At 40.2% G+C, this 24,223-nt stretch overlaps 2 protein-coding genes across 5 annotated transcripts; one reads left to right on the top strand and one right to left on the bottom strand.

Annotated features, from left to right (window-relative positions):
- Nucleotides 1-109: 109 nt before the first annotated feature.
- On the top strand, nucleotides 110-3,998 carry ltap1 (lipid transport auxiliary protein 1). Of its 3 annotated transcripts, none has more exons than XM_008431697.3 (7): nucleotides 110-136; nucleotides 1,643-1,744; nucleotides 1,848-1,956; nucleotides 2,047-2,100; nucleotides 2,184-2,350; nucleotides 2,763-2,821; nucleotides 2,935-3,998. In XM_008431697.3, the coding sequence occupies exons 1-7, from the start codon at nucleotides 125-127 to the stop codon at nucleotides 3,152-3,154; spliced, it is 723 nt and encodes a 240-aa protein (XP_008429919.2). In that variant the 5' UTR covers nucleotides 110-124; the 3' UTR covers nucleotides 3,155-3,998. The 3 variants fall into 3 exon arrangements, with proteins under 3 accessions (XP_008429919.2, XP_008429920.2, XP_008429917.2); XM_008431695.2 differs by lacking the exon at nucleotides 110-136 and adding an exon at nucleotides 758-1,033; XM_008431698.2 differs by lacking the exons at nucleotides 110-136; nucleotides 1,643-1,744 and adding an exon at nucleotides 757-1,033.
- Nucleotides 3,999-4,869: 871 nt separating this feature from the next.
- On the bottom strand, nucleotides 4,870-18,362 carry tuft1a (tuftelin 1a). 2 transcript variants are annotated; one of them, XM_081597303.1, is made up of 12 exons: nucleotides 18,152-18,362; nucleotides 11,412-11,489; nucleotides 10,081-10,182; nucleotides 9,904-9,990; nucleotides 9,405-9,455; nucleotides 9,184-9,262; nucleotides 8,380-8,492; nucleotides 8,068-8,291; nucleotides 7,385-7,490; nucleotides 7,195-7,278; nucleotides 6,935-7,029; nucleotides 4,870-5,858 (listed from the first exon to the last, which is right to left on the bottom strand). In XM_081597303.1, the coding sequence occupies exons 1-12, from the start codon at nucleotides 18,209-18,211 to the stop codon at nucleotides 5,786-5,788; spliced, it is 1,152 nt and encodes a 383-aa protein (XP_081453429.1). In that variant the 5' UTR covers nucleotides 18,212-18,362; the 3' UTR covers nucleotides 4,870-5,785. The 2 variants fall into 2 exon arrangements, with proteins under 2 accessions (XP_081453429.1, XP_008429922.1); XM_008431700.3 differs by having other exon boundaries at nucleotides 8,380-8,490; nucleotides 9,176-9,262; nucleotides 18,152-18,360.
- Between the last annotated feature and the right edge of the window lie 5,861 nt (nucleotides 18,363-24,223).

Genomic DNA, 24,223 nt, shown 5'->3' with positions numbered 1-24,223 from the left:
GCAGCAGAAGACTATAGACCAGGACAAATCGTACGTCACCGCCACATTGTGAGTGGCACTTTCTTTGAGCCAAAAAGATGTGCCAGACTTTTGAGTATCAATTGTGTCATGCGAAACTGTGGGAATGAGTGATCTGGTATGTGTTTGACTTAGTGTTTCACATTAGATGTAAAGCGAAGAAAAATATAGTGTTACGAAGAGCACTTGTTGTTTTTTAAATGATCAGAAGAAGTTTTGCGAACTACCTCAGATACTCTACAAAATACATTTGTGTTCTTAACAAATCAAACCAATGTGCCGTTTTTCATAGTGTAAATTCTAAGGGATCTCCAGTAGACAAGACGATGTAAAACTAAAAGTGAAACATACGCACTTTTACTAGAGGTTCGTTTTAATAGAAGTTGGTTAGATTTGCCTGATATAATCTAGCTAATGAATCTTTTATTTTACTGGTAAACAATATATTTAAGAGTTAAACTAGCTATCCCTTTTTCGCCATGCAACGTCTACGTCGGTAGACAAATTTATTTACTTCAAGAATGGGCGAAGCTTTTTGAAATGAAAAGATTATTCTTATGTTGTTCCAAAAAAACATGGACACTCTTGTCGTGAAAAGCACTGGTAGAAAATGCTTTTGAGCCATAAGCTGCTTTAGGTTAGTCCTGAAGCTTCAAATGATCAACATTGGCATAATTTTTAATATGTAAGATAGCCCTGGTGTCGCATTTTATGTCAGAATCTTTCTCTTTCCGGTATTACGTCAGTCACGTGACTATTGCGGAAGTCAACAAAGGAAGCAGGGAGTGTAGCGACCTGAACCTTCCTGGTGTTTTACTTTTTAGACATTTTATAATGTATTTTTTAAGCGGAAACCTAAAGGAAGCCTCAGATCGAATGAAGATAAAAGTATTAATTTACTGAGAGACGATTTTTATCTGGCTAATCTGAAGAAAAACACATTTTAATAATGGACAAAGATAAATATGGAGCCTCAAAAGTGAACGTATTTCTTGTTTTGACGTACGGCATTTTGGTGAGTTTCATGATTTCTGTAGGTTTTATTACGTTTTAACCAGATAAAGCATATCTGGTTCTAAAAAGTCTGAATGAAAAAGTGAACATGATCTAGTTGCATTTATTTGAACCCAATCTGCTACTGCTACCTTTGCCACCTGCTTAGCAAAGATGGTGCTTGTGACTTGTTAACTGGATCTCCAGGCTGTTTTTCGCAGCATGAAGTATTTCTAATCTAGCAGATTTTACTTTTCAATAGGAAGTGCGCAGCAACATGTTACTATACAATTTAATGCATCCAGGGAAAAGTGTTGCATCTCATTAGAATGGCTTTAAATTTTAGGGGCAGTGTAACACAATATTTTATCAGTTTTCAAGCTAACTTTTTAAAACCGTGGTGTATCATAGTGGCGTGGGGCCCATACTGCAGACAGACCGACAGGGTCAAATTCCCACATAAAGAAAAGGAAAGTCCATAGTTTCTGTGTCCCAGCAGGACAAACCTGTTCAACTGTCAACAAGGTGGACCTGCATGTCTCGAGGCAGATGGTTTTAATGTTCTGGCTAAGCTTTGTATATCCATACATCTGTAAGAAGAGTTTAAAAAGACTGTTTTATTTGTGTTTAGGTGTTTGTTTTGCTGTTCATCTTTATAAAAAGACAAATTATGCACTTTGCCATTAAGTCTCGGAGAGGACCACATGTTCCCATTGGCCACAATGCTCCGAAGGTGGAACACACACACACACACACACACACACATAACAAGTTTGATCCTGCAAAGTATTTTAATTGTTAATCTACCAGTTTAATGTGCTTTGTTGGTCTTGTAGGAGCTGAAACAAGTAATTGAAGCCAAATTGTGCGAGGTCCAGAAAATCCACTTTGAGCCCCGTCTGTTGTCCCCAGCTGATGACCGAGTAACACAGAGGCGACAGTCTGGTCAGAGCGTACAGAGCTTGTACATGAGCACTGCAGCCATCAGGAATAATGCCACTGATAGAGATGTGTTTTGTGTATTCATGTTTATAGGTCCTGATGACTACCTGTACAGGATGAAAGCACTAGACGCTGTCCGGGACACTGGTAATATCAGTTTTTTTTTTTCTGTAATTGCAAGAGAAATAATCCCATCTCCTACATCGACATCTTTCCTCTGATTTCTTTAGATTTTCCTTTCCGTGAACTGGGTGGCACTCCCACCGCTGTGACAGGAAAAAGGTTTCGGACCTGGCTGCTGCAGCTGCGAAATTCCCACTGCATGTTTGAAGACAAGCAGAGCTCTCTGATAGACACGGTGTTGGATGGCTACAACAAAGCACGCCATGGGGCCGAGGTCAGCGGTTTCTCTCATCTACTACAGTAATCTGAATTGTGTTGCCATCAATGATATGATGCAGTACAACAGGAAACCAAATGGAAAGTTACTGCATAAATGTGCATATAATGCGCTTGGTTTTGATCCTCAATCATCTTTTACTAAACCAGAGTTTTCTCATAGTTCTGCAAAAAAGCCAAACCTTTGTTTTCTTCCTACTGCGTTTTTAGTAGTTTTGATCAAATATTGTGACTTCTTCAAGGTCTGGTCATTTCTTCAATCCGTTTGGAGATGTGCAGCAGTCATGGTGAAACACATTCACAAAGTGCTGCCATAGAAGCATTTTGTGCAAACCTCACGTATCAAACTAAAGTGAATTTCTGTCTGAGTGGCACATGATGGATTCAGTTTTCTCGGTTTGTGTCCTCAGGCTTTCGGAGAAGCAGAGTTCATCAAGTACCAGGAAGCTCTAACTGAGCTAGCCGCCGTGTAAGAACGCGCCACCCCTTCCCGCACTGCTCCTTCCCAGATTTTGCGTTAATCCCAACACGGAATGTCAATTACGCAGTAAGCAAATCTGCTTTTCTGTTCTGTTGCTTCAGCGTGAAGTCTCGCGGCAGCACTCTGAGCCAACACCACCAGACCGCAGCCAGAGACCTGACCGGCACCACCGAGCCCAGCAGCCCCTCCTCCTGCTCCTCGTCCCCCACCCAAACCACCTACCTCACATCTGCAGCGCAGCAGCGCAGCAAGAGGCCCAGGAACTTCCTGGAGCTGAAGAACTTCAAAGATAACTACAACACGCTAGACAGCACGCTCTGAAATAATTATGGATGTGTCCCAAAGGAAAGAAGTTTTAAGTCATGTACTACTGCCTGTAATCCCAGTGCCTCGCTCGCTGTCACCCGACAGTATCAGATTAAACACACTGCCTTCGTGTTACGACGTGCACTGCAGAACGCCGCGCATCAGACTACTGATTCAAGCACTGCTATTTGCCTATGTGTGGCGCCTTTCTATCATTGCATGTACACTGTAAAGTGCTATAATATAACTGATGGTAAGCAGGGTTGACTTGACCAAAACAAAGAAATCTATAGAGCTTATGCAGCAGCATAGGACAATCAGTGTTTATTGCACAACGTATTCGCCTATGCAGATATGTTTGAATTAACCGCCTGTGTTTATAAAATAATAGATAATAGTCATGAAATTAACTACTGTATATGCATTTTTCTATCATGAAAGAAAACACTGTTTATGCCAGTAATTTTTATGTCTATGTATGTTTCTGTGTTGTTCCTTTGAGCCATATTTTTTATTTTTTTACTTTAAGCCTTTTCTTACAAAAGCCATATAATTCAGGAACTGTATTGATTAAGTGCCTCTTTTTTGATCAGTTATCTTCATTGAGCAGTATTTTAGTGTTTTAATATGTGTCAGGGTTGAGGTATGACTTCAGGGGAAAACTGTTAACTGTTTAGTCTTACAAGCTGGCCTGCTGATATGAGAAGCATCTATTTTTTAAATTGTTAGACATATCTAACTTTGAGTACTTTTTTATTTCCTGCGGTGCTTATGAATACATGCTGCCATGCAATAAAAGGCGATACTGTCAAGTTGCATAATATGCTTAACGTAATAAACAGTAAATTCTTAACTGAAATATTCACTTCTTGCCATCTTCCTTTGTTATGGAGTCTGCACAATTTCAAAATGCAGAATGACACGGTTCTCTCAAACACAAGCATCGCCATGGAGACTTCCAACCATTTTGTGAATTTGTTGTTACAGACGTAGCTCTTAAGGACATGAAGTCATTCTACTTGTCACAGCAAGTAGGAAGCAACTTCCTGCCTCAGGAAAGATGTAGTTTCGTAATTAGGCTTTATGTATGTATTCCTAGACATTTCTCTTTCGAAAATAAATGTCGTTTATAAAGTAAAGATTTAAAAGTATTTATAAATACCTCATCCAATTGCATGCAATTTACTACTTTAACATATTGGAATATGTTAAAGTAGTAAATTGCATGCAATTGGAAATTGAATACAAATGCAAATTTGTATTCAATTTCAATCTATATTGCAATTGAATACAAAGAGTAAATAAGACACAGATCCGGGTCAATTTATACTCAAATTTGACTCCCCAAGTCGTACCGGAAACCATTACATGGGTGCAAAGGTATTTTTGCAACGTTTGAGTTTGTCATGGCAGCAATTTGTAGTGAGAGAAGTGTCCAGCAGAGGTCGCCCTCGTTATTTTAATCTGCCAGTGTTACTGGAATGAAATGGGAGCCTCACCACCGAGCCCGATTCCTCACAGGAAGTTTACATTTCATCTGTCGCAGGCCTCTACTAGGAATTTAAATATTTTCTTTTACCAGGAATTTTTTTTTTAGTTATTTCTAGCTAATAGGTATTTCTAAGAAATTTCTAAGAAATTACTAAAGCGGTTGTTTATGCGTCTCTTCTCGGTGACCTATCACGAATAGTGTTTATAATAATTATAAAGCATGCACTTAAGTAGGGATGTTTAGTTAAAGTGTTTATTCTGAAAATTGCAGAGATAACAGATCAGGACATGCACTTCATACAAAAGCTCTTCTATCAAACAGATTTTATTTTAGCATAAATAAATAAAAAGCAGAAAGTCGTTTGAATCTTAAACATCTAATTACATTCACTGAAATATGTACAAGGTGAGGATTCAGACAATGACGTGGAAGTGAAATGAACATTAAGTTTAGAGGAAAAATGCAAATTAAGACACCTTCAGTTTTCCTTCTGTGTGCTCACAGTTTCATAAAGATTTTTAGGGGACCAAACAAATTCTGAAAATGTTAAAGACCCAAATAGTAATTAAATTTTTTTTGTACATAAATTTCTACTCACGTATGACTGTGTACATATGAAAGGGTCATATATTCGCAAATGACAAACATGTACAAAGACACAGTTTAGATCATGTCAGTGCTTTTTACGTGATCTATCAGGACAGTGTGAGTAAGCAACAGAACATCGATGGTACATTAATTTAGTTGAGCGTTGTTATGTTGTCATGTTGTCATGAACAGGGAATAAACCGAACAGTCAACGCTATAAACTCAAAGTTCAAACATGTGATAAGGACGAAAACAGGTCAGAACAAGGAGAGCTCTCACTCTACCAACAGCAAAAACACAAAATGCACATCTGAGTCACTAACGTTATCTACATAAAGCTGACTCGCACACAGTCATGAAGCAAATACACAGTGGGTGCTGCTGGTCACTCCACTGTTTCCTTCAAACATCGTTTAGTCGGGACGCGGCTTTAGTGGAGCTGCTACAGTTGCGGTTTGGGAAGGCTCAGCTCTGATTCTCCTTTCGATCCGACGAGGCCACCAGCAGAGCTGCTGTCTGAATTCAGTCTGGAAAAACAGTCTGCTGCTTCTGGTTCTTCTGTTTCCTCATGACCGGATCTCGATGACTTTGATGAAGGGCAGCGGTTTGTTAGAGGAGGTGGATGGCTTCAGTGGTTTACTGCAACAACAAGGGCACAGTGAATTAATCACTTTTTACTGGAAACAGCAGGAGTCAGACATTTAGGATATTAACTAAATGAAAAGACACATTAAATTAGAATAAACTTTACATGTTTTGGTTCAGTTAGGATTACCCCGATTATTAACATTTTCTAAATGCCGGAATAATGAGAGCAAGTTTTTAGATGGATCTTATTTGGAGAAATCGGGTCACGTTTTTTGGGGGTTATTGTTCTCCTGAATTGTGATCCATTTCTCTTGACAAAAAGAATGAGGTCAAATTCTTGTGATGGTCACTCCTAATCATCCACTTTATTGTGTGGAAGTTACTTTTTAACTCATCTAACTGAACGCTAAGCGTCATTGTCTATTTGCTCCCAAGTTTTGACTTCCTGGCTGATGTCTTTTGATGTTGCACCAGTTTTTCCACATAATGTTCTTTCCTCGTGATGCTACCAGTTTTATGATGTGCAGTGCACAGTTCACCCTGCAGCAAAACAACCCCACAACATAATGCTGCCACTCCCCTGCTGTTCGGTTGGGATGGTGTTTTCATGTTTTCAAAAATAAAATAAATAAATAAATAAATTTTGGATTTTTGTCCTTTGTGTGCATTTGCAAACTGTAATCTGGCTTGTTGCTGTTTTTGTTCAACAACTTTGTCTGATTTAGTGATAATACTAAGGAAATGTACATAAATATGGTACTAAAAAATATTTTATTTGAATGGTAGTTCTTTTGTCTTTGCTAATTTAGTAGTGGTTTGTCAAAATGGTTCTTTGTTACATAAGATGTGTACTTTAGGAAACCAGAAAATCACAGACCACTATAAGTTTATAGATATTATAATCCCCTTAAAAATATTTGTCAATTCGAAACATTTTCCCCCACTACTTAAAGATACATTTCCTAAATTTCTAGTGTTAGATTATGTTACTACAGTACAAGATGAATTTATTTGAAGTTTTTTTTGTCAGATAAGTCACAACTTTGCCACAGTGGTGCCATAAATTATGGAAAGTGTTGCTTCTGCAGAAAAAAAAAAAAAAAAAAATCGAGGACAAAATAGGTTACCTGTACACAATCTGTGGATTGCGCTCCGTTGAGAGATAGGAGCTTGACCTTTGTCCTCCCAGGAAGTAGTCCATCTGGTCACGCATTTCTCGATTCTTAATAAGCAAAATGGTTTCAGGGTTATTTACAGTATTACCAAGCATTGCATTTTCTTTCTCTTTCCAGAACAAGATTTTTTTTTTTATTTCCCTCCCACGGTCCAGAGATTTTTTTTTATTTAATTTTATTTTACTATAGCAGAGGCCAGCAGCACTTCTCACCTCAGCCTCCAAGAATGCCACTTTCTCCTCCAGCTCTTGGATCACGCGGTCCCGCTCCTGGATCACCATGCGAGAGTTCTGGAGCTAAAGACGAGCAAACAGAGGAGCCAAACAGTGAGCAAACCCTGCGCAAATATGAGCACGGAGTCGACGTGTTTGCCTCGCTGAGGCTGGCGTATGTGCTTCTCACCTGCTCAATCATGTGTCTGACTTTCCTCTGTTGGCTTTTCAGCATGTCATCCAGATGGTGGATCTTTTCTTTGAGAATAGCCACCTCCTTCTCCAACTGCTCAGCCCTAAAAAAATACACACAGACAGTTACGGCACATTGTAATTTTGGGGGTAGGAGGGGTTTGTTAATTTTTTTTCCATTGTGCAGAATGAAGAACCTATCAGGGAGAAATCTACGGTCTAAATAAAACTATAAGGTGTCCAGTTTGCTGCATTCGACGGGACACAAGACACGTGTAGAGGAAGGTTTTCTGGTGAAATGAGGCCAGAGCTGAATTTTACGGTCTTCCTTCAGAACCCTAACACTCAGTGGTGAAAAACACAAAGACAATGACATCGTTCAGAGGAGATGGCCTTCCACCAGGACAACTGTGATTTCTAAAGTAGATTGCTGCCACTAGATTTCTGGCAGGGAATCATTGTAAAAAAAAAAAACAAAAAAAAACGGACTTTTTCAGATTTTAACTTATGAAAATGATCAATTTTCTTCTGATTTTCAATTATGCACTACTTTATTTTCATCTACTAGATAATATCCCATCAACTACGCTGAAGCTTCAGGTTGAAACATATCAAAACGTGGAAAATGTTGGGTGAGTACTTTATTGATGCAGTTGGTGTTGTGTGACTGTAAAGGCTGACCTCTGCTCCCCCTGGTGGCCTTCCTCTCTCATCTTCCGCAGCTCACGCAGTTCGTCCTCGCGGCTGCGGATGGTCTCCCTCAGGGTGGCGCTCTCGTGCTCCATTCCTCCCAGCAGCCTCTGCAGCTCTTCAATGCGCTTGTCTTTCTTCTCGCCGGCTTCTTCAGTGACCCTCAGCTTCTCCTCCTTGTCGCTCAGACAGTCTCTAAGCCTGCTGCCTTCAGCCTAAATAAGACAGAGCGTTGAGCTTCTTTAGAAGATGAGATAAATAACGGAGGGTACGGGTTATAACCTCTGTGTGTGAATACATTACCTGCAGTTTCTCTTTCTCCTCCTGGTGCTTCTTTTCTGCCTCCTGCAGCTGTGCATACAGACGCTTGCTGACCTCTCTCAGCTTGTCTCTCTCTGCTTCTTCATCCGCCTCCTGTAGATAAACAGCAAAGTGTTAGCTTTGCAACTTTACAGTTGGGCACATATTTTTATGGTGACCTAATAAAAACTGTTTTTGTTTCGCCTAAGCTCTGAGGGTTTGCCTATCATAAACACAACGGGTGTGTCTGCGTGCGTCACTGGAACATTTAGGTTGCAGGGGTTTCCTTCTTGCTTGTGCAGCATGCAGTGCATACGTTGGAGATGTAGCGTGAGTCACAGACACGAGTACAATTGGGACGTAAACACAGAGTGCTTCGTTGTGTTTGTACAAAACTCTGATGGCAGCAAGGCGGTTGTGGAGGTGAGGAAATGTGTGGAAACTTTAGTTTAAAGCATCTGTGGAATGAGGAGGGTCTGAAAACAACAACATGTGCAGTGGGAGGAACAACAAAGCAGCATGTTCCAACGATATTTTTCACACACCCCCAGGGGGGAATATAAGGAACATTGACGCCTTATTTCTTATGTTCTTCTCTTTATGTTCTTCTTCCCCACATAACCTTTCTGTTTGTGCCTCTGGGAGCGGATTGCTTTACACAATGTTCTGTGAGCTGACGCTACAAACGTGAGATTCAATATGTTCTCTAAAAGACTCGCACGGAAGAAAAAAAAACAAAAACAAAAACAACAACAACAGCAGCTTGAAGCAGAGCCTGCTCATGTGTTTTTCTGCTCACCTGCCCGTCGGTTTTGGATCCGGTTTTGGGAGCAGACAATCCGTTCTTTCGGAACGGGATTCCGACCTTCCACCCGTTTGTGTGCGGCTGGATAAAGAAAGACAGGAAGTCAGCAGGGACAAAAAAAATGAACCATGGCAGGAATGATAATAGAGGCGAAAGGAAATGCCATAAAGCACACAGGATGAGAGGTAGAAAATAAATGCAGTGAGCGGCAAATTTGGGGTACCTTTGTTTTGGCCGCCATCTGCTCCCTCAGGTTCTTCAGGCAGTACCTCACCTGCAACAAACACAGACACAGTGTGAGTGTTTCAGATGTTATTCAGGCATTTTAATGAATTAAAACAAACAACTTCCCAACTTTTAAATACTCAGCATGATGCATTTAAAAATATTCCATTTCATAATTATCAACAACTTTTAGTAATCAGATGTGATACACATTAAAATACAATCAGGTTAGGCTGTTACTGGATTAACATACAAGAACATATCGGTAGTTGTAACTACAACTTTCTGCAGAAACCAAATAGGAACTTGTCAGGTATTTTAGTCTCCAATTTTCTGTGCAGGAACTTAGTAAACTGAGATAAAACAAGGAGGGCATTGAATGTTAGCCAGAAGGATTATTTAAATGACCCAAAGATGCAAATGCTTCATAATCCAGGAAACATTCTCACTGACACGAGCGTCGTTGCGTCAGGAATAATCATAGTTCAGCCACTGACCTCCTGTATCTGTGAAACTTCGTCTGACAGCATCTTCAGGCTCTCCTGTTGCTTCTGCTGCTCTTGTCTGCGAGCCTCCAGATAAACCTAAAGCAAAAGAGCCTCATCAATACTAGACACCAGAGCCAAGTCAAATGCCTTTGACGGGAACCAGAGATCCATATCTGCTACACACACCTTGATGATCTCCACCTGTTCCTCTTTTGACTTCACTGGTTCAGGGTACGAAGCGGTCCTATCGCTGGCCGGCTGCACCAGGGCGAAAGCTCGTCCAATTGGCTGCAAATCAGTGACGAGAGGAGGTTAAGAGCGCAAAGCATTTCCCACATCTGTCAAATCTAGGCCTGATTGCGAAGGAGTTGTTTGTGATCAACATTACAACACAGCATTTGCGGGAGCAGCTTGGATGTTAAATAATCGTTATGAAACATTGCTCTGGAATGTCGGCAGCAATGATGCAATTAAACTGTTAGCTAGTAGAAGAAAGGGGAACATACTGTCCCTTCATGAGCAAGCTATTCCTGTGTTGCATGTCATTATTGTGAGCCTGCATCACAAGAGACATTTAGTAGAAATCTCTATGGAGACCAGCCCTTAAACATCTGCTGGTTTCCTGAGAATGGGTGGAGCACAGAGAGAGAGAGCGAATGTTACGCAACCTCGCTGCAGCAGACGTCCCCTCAGTTCTGCTAGAACAAAACGAGTGGCAAGACACCCAGATGCTTGTAAACTACTGTAATAAAACCTGATGGCCGCTGTGACATGATTATGAGCTGTACTTACAGTTGATGTGCGAGAACGCTGCATGATGCATTACCCTCTCTCTGAACTAATTCTTGAGAGTCACTGAAAACGTCACGTAAAAGTGTCAGGTTTGAAATAGAGACTTCGTGACTAATTTCTCGGAATATTTATCCGTGAGCGTGTGGAAATTCTGGCTTGGATGTGCAAATAATTAATACACAAGTGTATATACAAAAACACAACTTTCTTTTTACTCCAATTAAGTCCTAGAATAAAAAATTTTTTAAATTCTGTATGGTTCCTCAACTCTGGGTCTGACCTGTTTAGATTCAGTCAACTTTGACTCATTAGCAAACCTAACCCAATTCAGTAAAATATTGTAAAATCTTTGTAAATAGAAAAACTTAATATTTCAGACAATCAGCATCACCGGACCCATTTTACTAGGGCATGAGACAGTCTAAAAGCCTGTGTCCCCCCTAAATAGGACTAAATGATAATGTTGAGGTGAAGAAGACTCGTGTGGTTGTGTCTACTTTTAATGTGCTCCTAGCATATCAAAGTAAAGCCATCAAAGTGTTTACATTCAAAAGACTGAAAAATATAAAAATGTAATTACTGATCTGGACAACAAGTACTGATCACAGTCAGTATATCCACAGCACTTCTCCTTGCCGCTACAATCACATAGTTATCTTCTACATGGTGGGTTCTGCTTTCTATCACTTATCCAAAGTGTTTCTCATCTGCAGGAAATGTCTCACCTTATCTCTGTGCTGCTCTGCGCTCCGGTTCGCCTCTCTCTGGTCGTGGAGCGTGAGTCGCAGTCGTCTACAACCGTCCTGAAAAGCGAGGCAAAACGAAATGATTCAAAAGAGTCCGTTATGTGATAAAGAGTCTGTTTGAGGGCTATTTTGAGGAGGAGAAGAGCAGGGGGGGGAGAAAAGAGGAGGAGGACAGAATGATTCATAGGGTGGGAGAAAGTGGGCAGCAACCAGTATGAGACTGGGAACAGACGTCAGAAAGAAAGCGAAACTTTTTCCAGCCCTGCACAGAGACAGATTGTTTGGTTTAAATTGTGCGCTGCGGACGTCAGAGGGACTTAGGCGAAAAACCCTCCAGACGCTCGCAGCCAGCTGGAAGCCGAGGCTGGATTTGAGGGGAAAACTGTTATGTGGAGTAAAACAGAGCCTTTCCATGGCAACAAATCCTCCCAGTAGCCATAAACAATCTGGCAGAGGAATAAAATAAGTGTGCCCATGAAGACTGAGAGTGAAAGTTATATAAAACACTTGAAGAAAACTACCATTATCACCAATTTGAACATGATTGTGTGCTTTTATTTTTAAAAAGCAAAAGTTCCATTTGGAGCCTTTTTATCCACCAGAATCTAAATAACCAGCCATTACAATTACTGTGAAGTTTTATTACAGTTGGATCTAAGTGCAACCATGCGAAGGTAACACTTTTTAAAGCATTTTGAGTTCAGCACTCAAATAGTTTGCATCTTCTTCAAAGTCTAAGACTGCTTCAGTGCACGTTAATAAAGCGACTCTCTTTATTACCCAGTTTATATTTGCACTGTACATCCTATTCATAGCAAAGCACCGTCACACATATGGTCTGCAACTAAAGCCGAAAAATTAAGCAGGACAAAGTTTAGGTGAAAAAGTGGACGGAAGTCAGCTTTTTCAATTTAAATGAAAGCAAGACAGAAATATAAAAATATTTGGAATCTACTGATGCTGCAGTTCATTTGGCTCTCAGTTTGGAAAACCACGTAAAGCTACCCGTTCTTATGCCTGGACTACAATGCTCTGGATTTTGAGGTAAGCCATCTTTCCCCGTTTCATATGCAGACACTAACTCGATTGAGATGTTGCACTACATGAATTTTAGAGTCAAATTTCATAATTCCGTCATTTTTTTGAGAAGACATTGCCTGGAGGAGAAGCAGCCTTTATCGCTGATTTCCTTCCTCGTCAGAGAGCCGAGATTCACGGCTTCTCTCTGGTCAAACCGGCCGTTTGAGGTGGAAAGGTGGCCAAGCCCATTTGAGGCACGGCCCAAAGCACATACTTTTTCAACAATGTCTGCTCCTTTTATTTGATTTCAGCTTGTTGTTTCTCTGTATAGTAGAGTATGGAATAAAAAGTCTTAGATAGTCGCATATTTTGAGAAGAATCCCGGACATGCATGAAATGGAATGTGAAAGTAGCTCCTGTAGCGGGAAATCTCTGGAACAGGATGTTTACTGGGAGTGTGTCTGGAAGCCCCCCTGAAAGAGCGGCTCAGTGAAAATGTCATGGGTAAACTCTACGGATGTGAGGGAAGAGGTCACAGACGTTACGCAACTCACTCAAAGCAAAGTAGCATGTTCTGCCTGTTGGGTTATCTTTTGTTCAACGCATATGCAGAGATAAATACAACAGTTCAACAAATCATTTCATAACTTTAAAATACAAACACGGACGCAGAGGTTCGTTAACAGCGTCGCTCGTGTGCAAAAGGAAAATCTGAGCATCGTTCTGCTTTAAACTCACAGTTAAACTATGATGGATCGCCTGCTGGTCGTGGTTAAGTAGTCATGATTTGTCATTTATTTTTCAGAGCCTCAGCTTTCTTTCCACAGCTGACCTGCCAAGCTCCGACTTGTTTCCATATTTGTAACGGATTTAAAGACAATACTTCATCAGCTGAAACACAATAGCGTACAGAGGTGGGGTTGTTATACAAAGTCCTGCTTTTAGCCTCAAGAAGATTAGATCAAGGATCAACAATGTCTTTCACATCAAAACAGAAATTATTGCAGTAGCAGTAATGACCAGACGATGAATCAGATAATACTTAGAAGCAAGAAACTGCTAATATATCCAACCAGATAAACTCCTTCAATGTCTGCACATTGAACATGTTTGTCTTCTGATATGTTTCTGTTCTGAAAAGCTGGCGGTTAGATTTTATTTGTAGGGTATCCTACTCTTAAAATAAAAAATCTTACTGCATATCAACATATGGTGCATCAATCTCCCTCTGCATTTTTAGTTTCATGTCTTTGTGAGGCATTTATTGACCTAACGTGTTCTTGTTTTTTTTTATTACTTCATATTTGGACTATCAAGGAAAGTATGGAAGAAATATTTATTTCTTCCCACCTTCTATGATGTTTCTGTGCACTGAAATGATGTCTGGGTTTGTTTTTCTGTCCTTTTTTTGGAGCACTGGTTCAATTACTCATTAAGAAACATATAAAATCAGCTAACTACCTGGCAGCAACTCAAAGCATTTAGGGGTTTAGATCTGGGGGGAAATAGGAATTTAGGTGATTTTCTTGTTTGTTTTTAGAGACCTCTGTTGGTAGGGGTGTCTGTCGTTGCACACAACCTGTACTAAAAAACAAAATAAGAATTTGCTTTGTAATTTGTGAAGAGTAAAGTGTGATTATCGGTCAGACTTTGCAAGGAAACCCTACTGTCTCTTACTTTGACCAAATAAATTAGGTCTTGTTGCATAATGTAACGATAAGAAGCTGTCATAAAAGAGAAGCTTTGTTTGCAGTCTTTCAATTTGCTGCTTATCTTTTCAGGGCTAACAGCAATAAAAGCACAGGCACTGACAGGTGGATTTAAATGGGAAAATTAGAAGGCAAGACATAAAAAGCAAAAAAAACACCGTCTAAATGACTCAAGTCCAAGTAAACCAACAAAAATCCAACTACAAAAGGGAAAATTCTCCTATTGTTCAACAGGCTTTCCTCTCGGATTGCAGACTGAAGGGGAAAAGCCGTCTCTGAAAGCTCTAGTGCACCCCGATGAGGCCGGGAGCAGAAAGGAAGGGTTTTGAGAAACAGGGAACAGTGGGAGAGTTGTTAAGAAGGAATGCTTTATTGTACAACTTCCCCGGCTCCTCACACACAGCACTCCGCTAATCCTCATTCTGGGGCGAGCTATTTACACGGTAGCCTCCCCGTCTGCTGCTGGAAAAACGCTGTCCATCCCTCAGCTGTAATACTAGCCTTCCTGTGAACTCGGACAAAAGAGTGCAGTCGGACGGGACCTGCAAGCAGCCGCTTTAACGCAAACACAAGCAGAGCGCATTAGCTTCTGGCCACTGGCAGAAACATGAGCCTGAGCTCACACACAACCCACGGTGCCTCAGTGAGGACAAAAGATCAGGACACGCCGAGAGGACATGGGGACGCTTTTGTTTTGGATTCAGACATGAGGAGGGCTGTAAATTATTGGAGGTAAACATGCTGAGGCGTGGGGAGACACCTGGGAATTCACCTGGTAAACAACATTTTTGAAGATCTCCGTTTCACACACTCAAACAGGGTTCAGATTTCTGACTTTGTGCTTTCAGCTGCATACCACAAAGGATACCACAAGATGTTTTGTGTGCACACATCATCATGCATTAAATGTTTTGTTTCCCCCTGTGCACACAGGCTGAACAGATGTCACTTTTGTCTTTAGTCCAACAGCAATATAAACCTCAGCTCTGAGGCGACAGGTGTGATCCGACAGATCAGCTGCAGGTGAATCAATTATCACTCCAGATTCATCCATCCCTGCACCGATCCTGTACCAAAGGTTCAGTATGACACTCAAACAAGGAAAACATCAATGCAAAGACTGTTCCTCTGTGAGCATCAGGAAATGCTTTTCATCCAAATAACAGATAATCTCCCCTCTAAGTTATTTCTAAGATCAGAAAATATTTGACTAAAGAGTAAGTCAACAGAGCTCTTGCACCAACTTTAAAGGCCTGACGGAAACTTGGGCTTTATTCTGGGAACATCAGTCTTCTCAGTAAAATAAATACTGTGGCTAACACACCCAGCCTGAGTTGACAAGGTGCACTTATAGGTAAGCTCAAGGCTTTGAGGGTCCGAAATCTCTCAAAGGTTGATTGGAATCGACCGGTTTCAACTTGATCAGCCAGTCAGAACATCAAAAATCAAAACAATTGGGTAACAAGCTTTTTTTAGAAAGAAAACTACACTTTCTTTTTTGCAACATGCAACATGTTATATTTGGAAATTGGCAGCAATTTAATTTGGTATGGGTCTACATTCTGCTCGTGGTTTGCAATGCTAGCTAAGCTAACTGTGCTAATTAGTAATATGAATTATTAAAGCCAGTTAATTCATACTCAATTGTGCTTATTTTAAAGTATTAGTAAAAGTTATTTTTTTTTCACATGAAGTCTTACTATGTTAGAAGGAAAAGTTTTTTCTACAAAACATATTTTTGTGATATCTTCTCATAATATAGATTTTAAAATCAAAAGAGAGTCAATTGAAAATGGGATTGGAAGGTTAGATGTCACAATAACCAGATTGGTAATCTGATTGGTGCTTCTCTAAAATATATAAAAAGGTTTTTGGACATTTTGTTTATTTATGGTGCCACTTTCTGATTTGAGAAGTCACAATATTAATGTCTTAAACAAGAAAAAGTTTTCCAATCGCAAAAAGCACTGGGCGAAAGGTTATTTTATCGAACTGGGGCAGTTCCGCAGAAAGTTGGGTTGTCCCAGCGCTGCCATCATGTGACACCGTATAGGGCTGACGATACACATAAAAGTATTTCCATGGAACTGAGTCACAGAGTGAGAGTTGTTGGATCAGGACAAACTCCACACTGACATGGAGATACTTGACACTTAACAACCCCCCTAAAATCCACACTTTCTACATAAAGCAGGTGTGCTCTGGCATGTTTCAGATACGTGTGTAAGTCATGTGTAAGTCACGTCTCGCCCATTCCCTGCCACTGATGTCAGACTCTCCAGACGGAATAGTGAGGAAAGACATGAGGAATGTGCTCAACGGGGAAGTTACAACAACCGAAGGGATAATTGTGTCATTATTTAAAACGTGCCTCACCAGACAAAAAAGGGAATTTGTAAGCAGTGGCTTTAAAATGACATAATATCACATACTGATATTTTTAGATGATTTTAGAAAATGTTTTAGAATGTTTCGTTTTAAAGTCTGTGTTGTGTGTCTGTGTGCCTCCTGGGTACAAAACATTGTGACACTTGCTGAACAAAGTTGTCTCCTGTACATCAAAAAATCCCCTCACATCACCATTTATTCACATTTTAGTTCCGCGTAGCCTTTTTGGCACGCTAGGAGGTGAGACTGCATTCACTTCCCTTACCTTGAATAAACATATCAGACACCAGATATGTAAATACTGAAGTTGGGAGATTATTTGCCTGCTGAACTTAACGTTGATAAGGGCAGACCGGTCTTCTGTGTGACGCTGATGCAAAGTTGCCTTTTTCAAAAAGTAATGACTGATTGATTAAGTGCGGCCTGGACAAACAGAGGGTTTATTGTAGCTGTACGCATTCCTCTGTGCGGTTATCGGTTTAATGGGTATGTGAGAGGTGCTGCCCTTGTTACACTTTGACCATTCTGTTGGATATACTTCGCACGGAGAAGAGCGATAGATTATCAGTCTAGACCGCAGGGCAGAAATGGGCAACTTTATCTTTTAGTGGGTTACATCTTTCAGCTCAAGCTTAGCTGGCAGGGTTTATGAAGTGTGGCCTGATGGGAGCTCAGCAGGAGAGCGCCGAAGTGGAAGACAGAGGGTGAAAGTGTCATGTTGCTCCGCAACCTCGTAAAATGAACAGTTTGCCTTTTCAGGCAAGGTCAATGATTAAACCAAAGAGAGTCACACACTGATAACCCCAATCAGCGTAAATCATCTTATGAAATGTTGCCCTGGGTTACTCTCATGTTGCATTAACACCAAAAAATAACCCAAAGTTCTCTCTTTTGTGTTTTTACACATACAACATGTCTTCAGGAATCCCAGAATAAACCAGGTCTGATCTTAAAATTTAAAAGGAGGACATTTCAAATGTAGTCCAGATTATTTAAAAAACCAGGCCTTTCATAGGAATCTTCTGGCTTGCAAGGTATACAGCACCCCTGACATGGTGAAAAGCACTTCGCTCAAATCAAAAACCCTTACAGAAGTGAATCCAGCGCATAGTATTTAAAATATCCTCCTTTCTTTGAATGTAGCAAAGCAAAAATTGCAAAAAAAAAAAAAGGACCACTTTTAATCTGTCTTTGCACAGGTGGCAGACAAAGTGCACAACCTGGGCTGCCTTCTCCGTCTGTCACAACTGCTTGGATAAGCCTTTACATGATGTGACCAGAAGGCACCTGACACAGACACAGATGTTATCTGGACTAATACTGACCTGGTCTCTATGCGAGTCTGTTCAGGAGCTGAAGGGAGGGGGATAATGCTTTAATTACTTTAGAGATTTAAGTAAATACAGCACTTAGAGCAGATGAAGGCATGTGGCTTCAGGAACCATCACAAAGGTATGCAATTAAGAAAAAAAAACAAAAAGACATGTGGAAGAAGTAAAAGGGGTAAAAATTAAAGAGAACAAAAGTTTCCAACGTTTTCCATAGGGGGCACAAACATACAGAGATAAAGTTGGAAACGTATGAATATTTGAAGGAACTTACAGAATATTCATCGTTCCTGATGTCTTCAATGGTGCAAAGACTCCTTGTCACTCCGTTCATCTTCCTCTCGGATTCAATAAATACCCCACACACAAAGAAATAAATAGATGAATAAATAAATGAACTGCGCTGTGTCTCCCGGCGGACCGTCCACAGTAGCTGCTCGGTGTCTCTCCGTCTAACCCACGCTTACTGTCTGGCTCCTCTCTTTGGGAATAACTTTTCTCGGTGCGTCACTGTGGGAGTGAACAGCAAAACCAAACAGAGCCGCCCACAAAACGGACCGAAACAGCCAAATAGGGAGCAGGAGCGAAAGAAAAAAAAAAAAAAAAAAACCCACTGAGCTTGACTGTAAGGGGAGTGTCAGAAACACATTGTTGGACAGAAGCTGCAGCCACCGGTACAGCAACTTCTGGAACAATAACCTCCTGTAGCTTCACCTCCTCTGAGGGGAAAAAATAAAGTATGAAACATTACAATATGGCCATTCTTATTATATAATACAAATGGTCAACCCCGTATTTAAACGCTGCCGTGAGGGGAGCAGCCCAGTTTCCGTGTAAATTATTAAGTGAGATAGCTTAAACGCCTGACTGAGCCTCTTTAAAAAAAAAAAACTCATATTACAAAGCAGTGGAAACAAACTGTGATTTCGGAGCTCTGAAAATATAACTATGTAAACAAAGTTAGAGAGTTCTAACTATTTTTTTTAATGAACAAATTTAATTAACAAAATGTGATAAATTTTGCTGAAATATTTGATTTTCCGTCAGCGGGGAGTTCTGGTTGGTCGCACTACTCGATCTAGGCGAGGCGGAATGACGTCACATTTAGCGCCTTTTTGTTTTGATGCTAACTATCGAGATAAGCCAATAGAGCACAGAAATGTAAGATAAAACACAAACAGAAGACACAAATCTGGTCCTACACAAACTAGAAAACAATTCCTTGAATGCAGCCCTGGTTAATTGGAAAACATAGATAAATTCAGAAACAAAAATGGATAAGAAAACCTAACTGCAAAAACCTGGATGGACAGGATGTAGCTACAAATGGTCGCTAAGAACAAAGTGTTTCTAGCAATCTCCAGATACAGTTTTTGAGACTTTCTCATGTTTACTTTTTATTTTACTACTATATTTTCTCCTTTTTTTCAGTTTATTAATCCAATAATTGGTAAATAATTACCAAGATATTTTTTTTCTTTAAAACGTATGATGATTCGCCATACACTTTTTGCAGGGGTGACAGAGGAATGGGTTACAACCATTCCTGAGGATTTAGGACTCCAGTGTACCACAGGGAGATTCATTATCCACAAATGGACCAAACATGACCAGCCTACCAAAATTACTCCAAGTTTATCAAAAGAACCCAGAACAACATTTAAACTAAAGTATGACAAACCTCACAGTTAGGGTCAGTGCTTAAGCTTAAGCAATAACAAAAAGACTGTGACTATAAATACCATGGGAGAGTTTCATGACCAAACCACAGCTGAACACACACACCCCTCTCTTCCCAACTTCACAATGGTAATGGACTGAATTTATATAGTCATACTGAGAATTTTTTAGTCATACTTATCACTCAAAACACTTTGCACCACAGGCATATTCACTCATTTGCAAACACATTTATACGCTGATACACTGACAGGTATTGGTGCACATCAACATGTGACAAGAGGAAGCTGGAATCAAAACAACAGCCTTTTGATTGGAGGCCCCTCCAACGGAGCCACATAATCTCCAAGACTTTTAGGTAAATATTCAGTGGACTTATGGGACAAAAGTGACACATCAAGGAAGACGTGTGTCTGGTTGAATATAGATTTAGCTTTTAAAAAACTACAATTACACCTGTAGTGTTCCAATGTAATGTTCTGAGGGTGATTTGGGTCTTTGTAACCAGGACGATTCGCTGTAATGGATGGAATCACAAATTCATCTCTCTATCAGACAACTCAGAAGAAGGTAGTCTGTGCCTCAGTTTGTGACCTTAGATTTGGTGCAAGAGCAAAACCGGTTATTAGATTTAGGGGTCAATTACTTTGAGACCTCCTCCCCAATAACTAAAATCCAAATTTGAACAGTTTTTTGTATTAACTGAAGTTATCACCATCAGAAGAAATCTGTAAAGTTACGAATATAATGTAAAATGTCTCAAAAGTAAAACACGCTCATGTATCGCTTCTTTGTTACTTAATTGCTGATGTACAGTATGCATGTTTTCGGTGTTAACTCAGGTCATTTTACTGGAACAAGATGACAGTGCAAAGTAACAAACAAAGCATTCCTCTGGCAGCATGTAGCTGACTGACCGAGGTCACAGCACAAAGACTAAAACAATTAATGGCACAGGAAGGACAAACACAAACACAGAGTGGCACAAAATATAAAACTGGATGTATTAAAGGAAGGAGGGAGACTAAAACAGAGATTCGCATTGAAATAAAATGAATTTGCCTTTCATTCACCTGCTTAGTTGCAGTTTTGAGTCCTTAATTAGTAAACCTTTTACCCTAATGAATCACCAGGCAAGAATGTGGTTATTTTTAAAGTCACAGTGGGAGGTGTTTTTTTTTTTTTTAATGGTTGGATTATGCTGTGGAATGAAAATCCTCCACATGCACAATATCCTCAAAACCGCAGCACACCCAAACCTCAGGGCTGCGTGTTGAGATGTGTCCCACAAACAAAGGAGTCGTGAGGCTGCATCCGACCATTTTCAGACACGTTGATCCGGAGATTAGACACCAGACTGTTTTGGGAATCAAACTTTATGTGCATCCAAGTCCCGGATTGAAAATATAATTGGGGACTCAAACCTATTATGTCACTGTTATGTCTGCCTTTCTGGTTGACTGCAAAATCGTAGAGCGTAAAAGTTTCACTTGAAGGATTTTCCAAAAAAAAAATCTGAAGATGTTTGGTTATGTAAAAATAAATACATGAGCTTTTTTCCAGTGCAAGGCTACATCTCCACCAGCAGAGAAGCTTAAGTTTAAGTTCTTTTGCCTGTCATCACTTCTGTTGATAGGCAGGAGCAGCAGATGGATCGGCGGATTGGTGTGGTAATGTAGATCGTTCTATCGGCTGAAAACGACAATCAGATCAGAATCAGTTTCTTTGCCAAGGTTGTGCACACAAACAAGAAATTTGACTTCAATTCAATCTGACTTTTCTCTCAATGTAGATATGCAAATATATACAAACATATATGTAGAGTGTTTTCACAAAAGCGAACAACCAGGTTTGACTTAGTGCAAATATACCCGGTATTGATCTGAGTGCTGTTTAAAACCCAGATATGGATCATGGCTGAAAAAATGAGATCCGCTCTACAAGCAGCTCAGATGAGCTCGACCTGCAGGTTGGCTGGACTCAGCGGCCGTGGAGACGAGGTGAGGAGCTCAGAGTAGAGTCACCACTCCTCTGAATAGAAACATGTCTCCTGCTCTAGTAAGGCGACATCCTGTCAGGTTTGATATACTTGCTTGGCTTTTCAAATCCTTTAATGTTTTTCTCCGTATGAAGTCATTCTTTCACTGAAATGCGTGTAAGCTTTGACTATTAGCCTTCAAGTTTTCAGCTGTTACCTGAAGGTTTTGGGTCGTGTTTACAACTTCATTCACCTTGACGAAAACTTAATTTATATTTGAAGAAATGTAATCCAAGTGCATAATGCTGCCACCACCGTATTGCGCTGTGGGTTTGGTGTTCTTTCCATGACGTGCTTTGGTGATTTTGGTGCCAAATACAACTATGGCAGCAAACACATTATCTGGAAAGATTTTCCCAGACTCGTTTTCTTTTGAAGAAAAGGCAGCCATTGTCCAAAAATATGATGAATACAGTCAGATTTCGTTTACTGAATGTGGCTAAAATAAATAATATGCATCCTCATTATGCCCATTTGTCAGATTAAACATGCTTTTTGAAAACAACAGCATTTACGCCTTTAATAAAAATGTTTTCTTTTTTTTTTTTTGGTCTGACGTAAGATTCAAACCTTAAAAGCTGTGTTTTTGTTAGATTGAGGTGGAAAATCCACATAGTTAACAAAAGTAAAGGCTTCAAGACATCAGTCTGTGTGTAACCAATCTAAAAAACATAATTCACAAAATGGGCCAGTATAAATACACTGTATGTACAGGAATGACCTGAATCAAAAGGTGTTTTAATAGCGTAAGGGTGTGCACTCTTATGCAACAGGCACCTCGTTATGTTTCACATTTTCCACTCTACTGCCGTTTGTTTGTGTTATTTCAGTCGTACAAGCTAGATGTCACACATTTGTGGGAAAAGTTTCAAGTCAGAATTCTTCACATCACAAAATTCTGTCTTTTTAAAGCTGGTGTGATGTGAGCAAACGTTTACGTCACATGTTAAGTGGAGATTAAATACAGATTAGAGTTACAAAACTTTGAGTTGAAATGCCGAGGTGGATACCTCACCTGGATTATGAAAGGTTAGAATCACTACTTCAGAAGCTAGAGAGTTATGTGAATGAACACTTTAAATGTCAAATTGGCGGTGTGGGAGTGGGTTTAAACTGTTTCCATGAGTCAGTGGGCCACGACAGTGATGAAATTTCAAAGAAAAAAATAATTATGACAGATGCTTTAACTGATGTCATTTGTTCTTTGTCAGAAAGGTGAGTCTGGTGAAAAACAAATCGTTTCCCCGTCATTTTCACTCCTTTTTCATCACCAGGGCTGTGGCTGCTTTTCAAATTATGACCTCTGTGTTTTTTCAGTAAACTCAGAAAATCCCTGTTTCTTCTGTTATATAACAGGACTAAAGTAAGCCTGGCTGCTACAGTTTGTTAACTTTTCCACCAAAACATTGCTTCACCTGTTCTCAGTCTGTTTTCGTCACTACCTCGGCCTACATGTCGTCCGCAAGGATCGGTATTTATAGCACTGAAGTGTTGGAATGATGACAGAGTTGATCTCCACTCCTCAGGTCTACGAGTTTCTCAAAGGGCAGGTGGCAACACGCCGTTTTGTCCAGGCCTGAAAGACTTGTGCTTCTTTTACGTGGAAGCCTTGGAGGCAGGTGGAAACACTTCACACTTAGATGACAAAGGCAGACATTTGTAAGAGCAAACCCACAACAGTTTCAAAACTGGACACACGCCCAGTTCTTGACCAATCAGCTCTCAGGTACGACAGTTGTGTCTCGAAAGCTGCAATATGGAAACCCAGTCCTGCCCATAGAAAGTATGTACCAGTTTATAGCCTATAGTCTTACAAAACAGGTCATGCACACAACATGTTGATGGCGTGCAGGTTTGGCCACTCCAGCGTAGTGAGAGCTGGATCTAGTCTCATAGTAAACACTGAAGGTGTGACTTTAAATTATCATTGAACAAAACCTTTGAAGGTCAGCTCCTCCTAAGCAGAACCATAAAGGGTTTCTCTTGTGTCTCTTTTGAACGTCAATCACACAATAAAACCACGGGCTACAAAGGTACACTAACTTTGTTCATTTTCAATGAGCAGATGCAGTGATAAACTAAACACAAACAGTCCAAAAGAGACAGTTCTGTGAACCAAGACAGGATGTAAACACTTCTATAACCCAAGTAGAAGCTGGGAGCTGAAGCTTCAGGGTGCCGACTTTTCATCGCTTTTCAAACAAATTCCTCACCTGATGGAAATGTTTTGTGTTTAAGAATAAGAGCGCAAACTTCAAAAAGATCATTCTGATGTTACACTGCGTTATGTCAACATTTGTTACATAAAATCACATCTGGTGTCACAGAAACATCTTACAGTGGTGAAAAACAAAAACAAAAAAATCCTCTGAAGGTGTTTTCACGCTGACACTGCACATTCCAGACGTGCTTTGGCCCACAGAGCTCCTGACAGCAACGTACGATCCATCTGTCATCTACTGTACTGACTTCTCTCTGCCACAGAACCCCTCTAATATCTGGACTAAAAGTCTCTGAGACAAACTATATGCCTCAGAGAATCGGTAGCTTGTTTATGTTGATTGGTATCAGACGCAGTGGCAGCTTAAGCATGGTCTATAAATATTCAACGGGGTTGAGATCATTTAA

The sequence above is a fragment of the Poecilia reticulata genome, chromosome 16, assembly GCF_904066995.2.
Source record: "Poecilia reticulata chromosome 16, P_reticulata-male-v2, whole genome shotgun sequence".
NCBI lineage: Eukaryota > Metazoa > Chordata > Actinopteri > Cyprinodontiformes > Poeciliidae > Poecilia > Poecilia reticulata.
This window is presented reverse-complemented; position numbering and strand designations above follow the sequence as displayed.

Excerpts from the sequence above, each read along its gene's own strand:
- ltap1 (XM_008431695.2), top strand. The coding sequence starts at position 968 with ATGGACAAAGATAAATATGGAGCCTCAAAAGTGAACGTATTTCTTGTT. Across the intron at positions 1,957-2,046 it reads AACACAGAGGCGACAGTCTG|GTCCTGATGACTACCTGTAC; the intron begins GTCAGAGCGTAC and ends TCATGTTTATAG. Across the intron at positions 2,351-2,762 it reads AAGCACGCCATGGGGCCGAG|GCTTTCGGAGAAGCAGAGTT; the intron begins GTCAGCGGTTTC and ends TTGTGTCCTCAG.
- tuft1a (XM_008431700.3), bottom strand. The coding sequence starts at position 18,211 with ATGAACGGAGTGACAAGGAGTCTTTGCACCATTGAAGACATCAGGAAC. Across the intron at positions 11,490-18,151 it reads TCAGGAACGATGAATATTCT|GACGGTTGTAGACGACTGCG; the intron begins GTAAGTTCCTTC and ends CTCGCTTTTCAG. Across the intron at positions 8,491-9,175 it reads GATCCAAAACCGACGGGCAG|GAGGCGGATGAAGAAGCAGA; the intron begins GTGAGCAGAAAA and ends GTTTATCTACAG.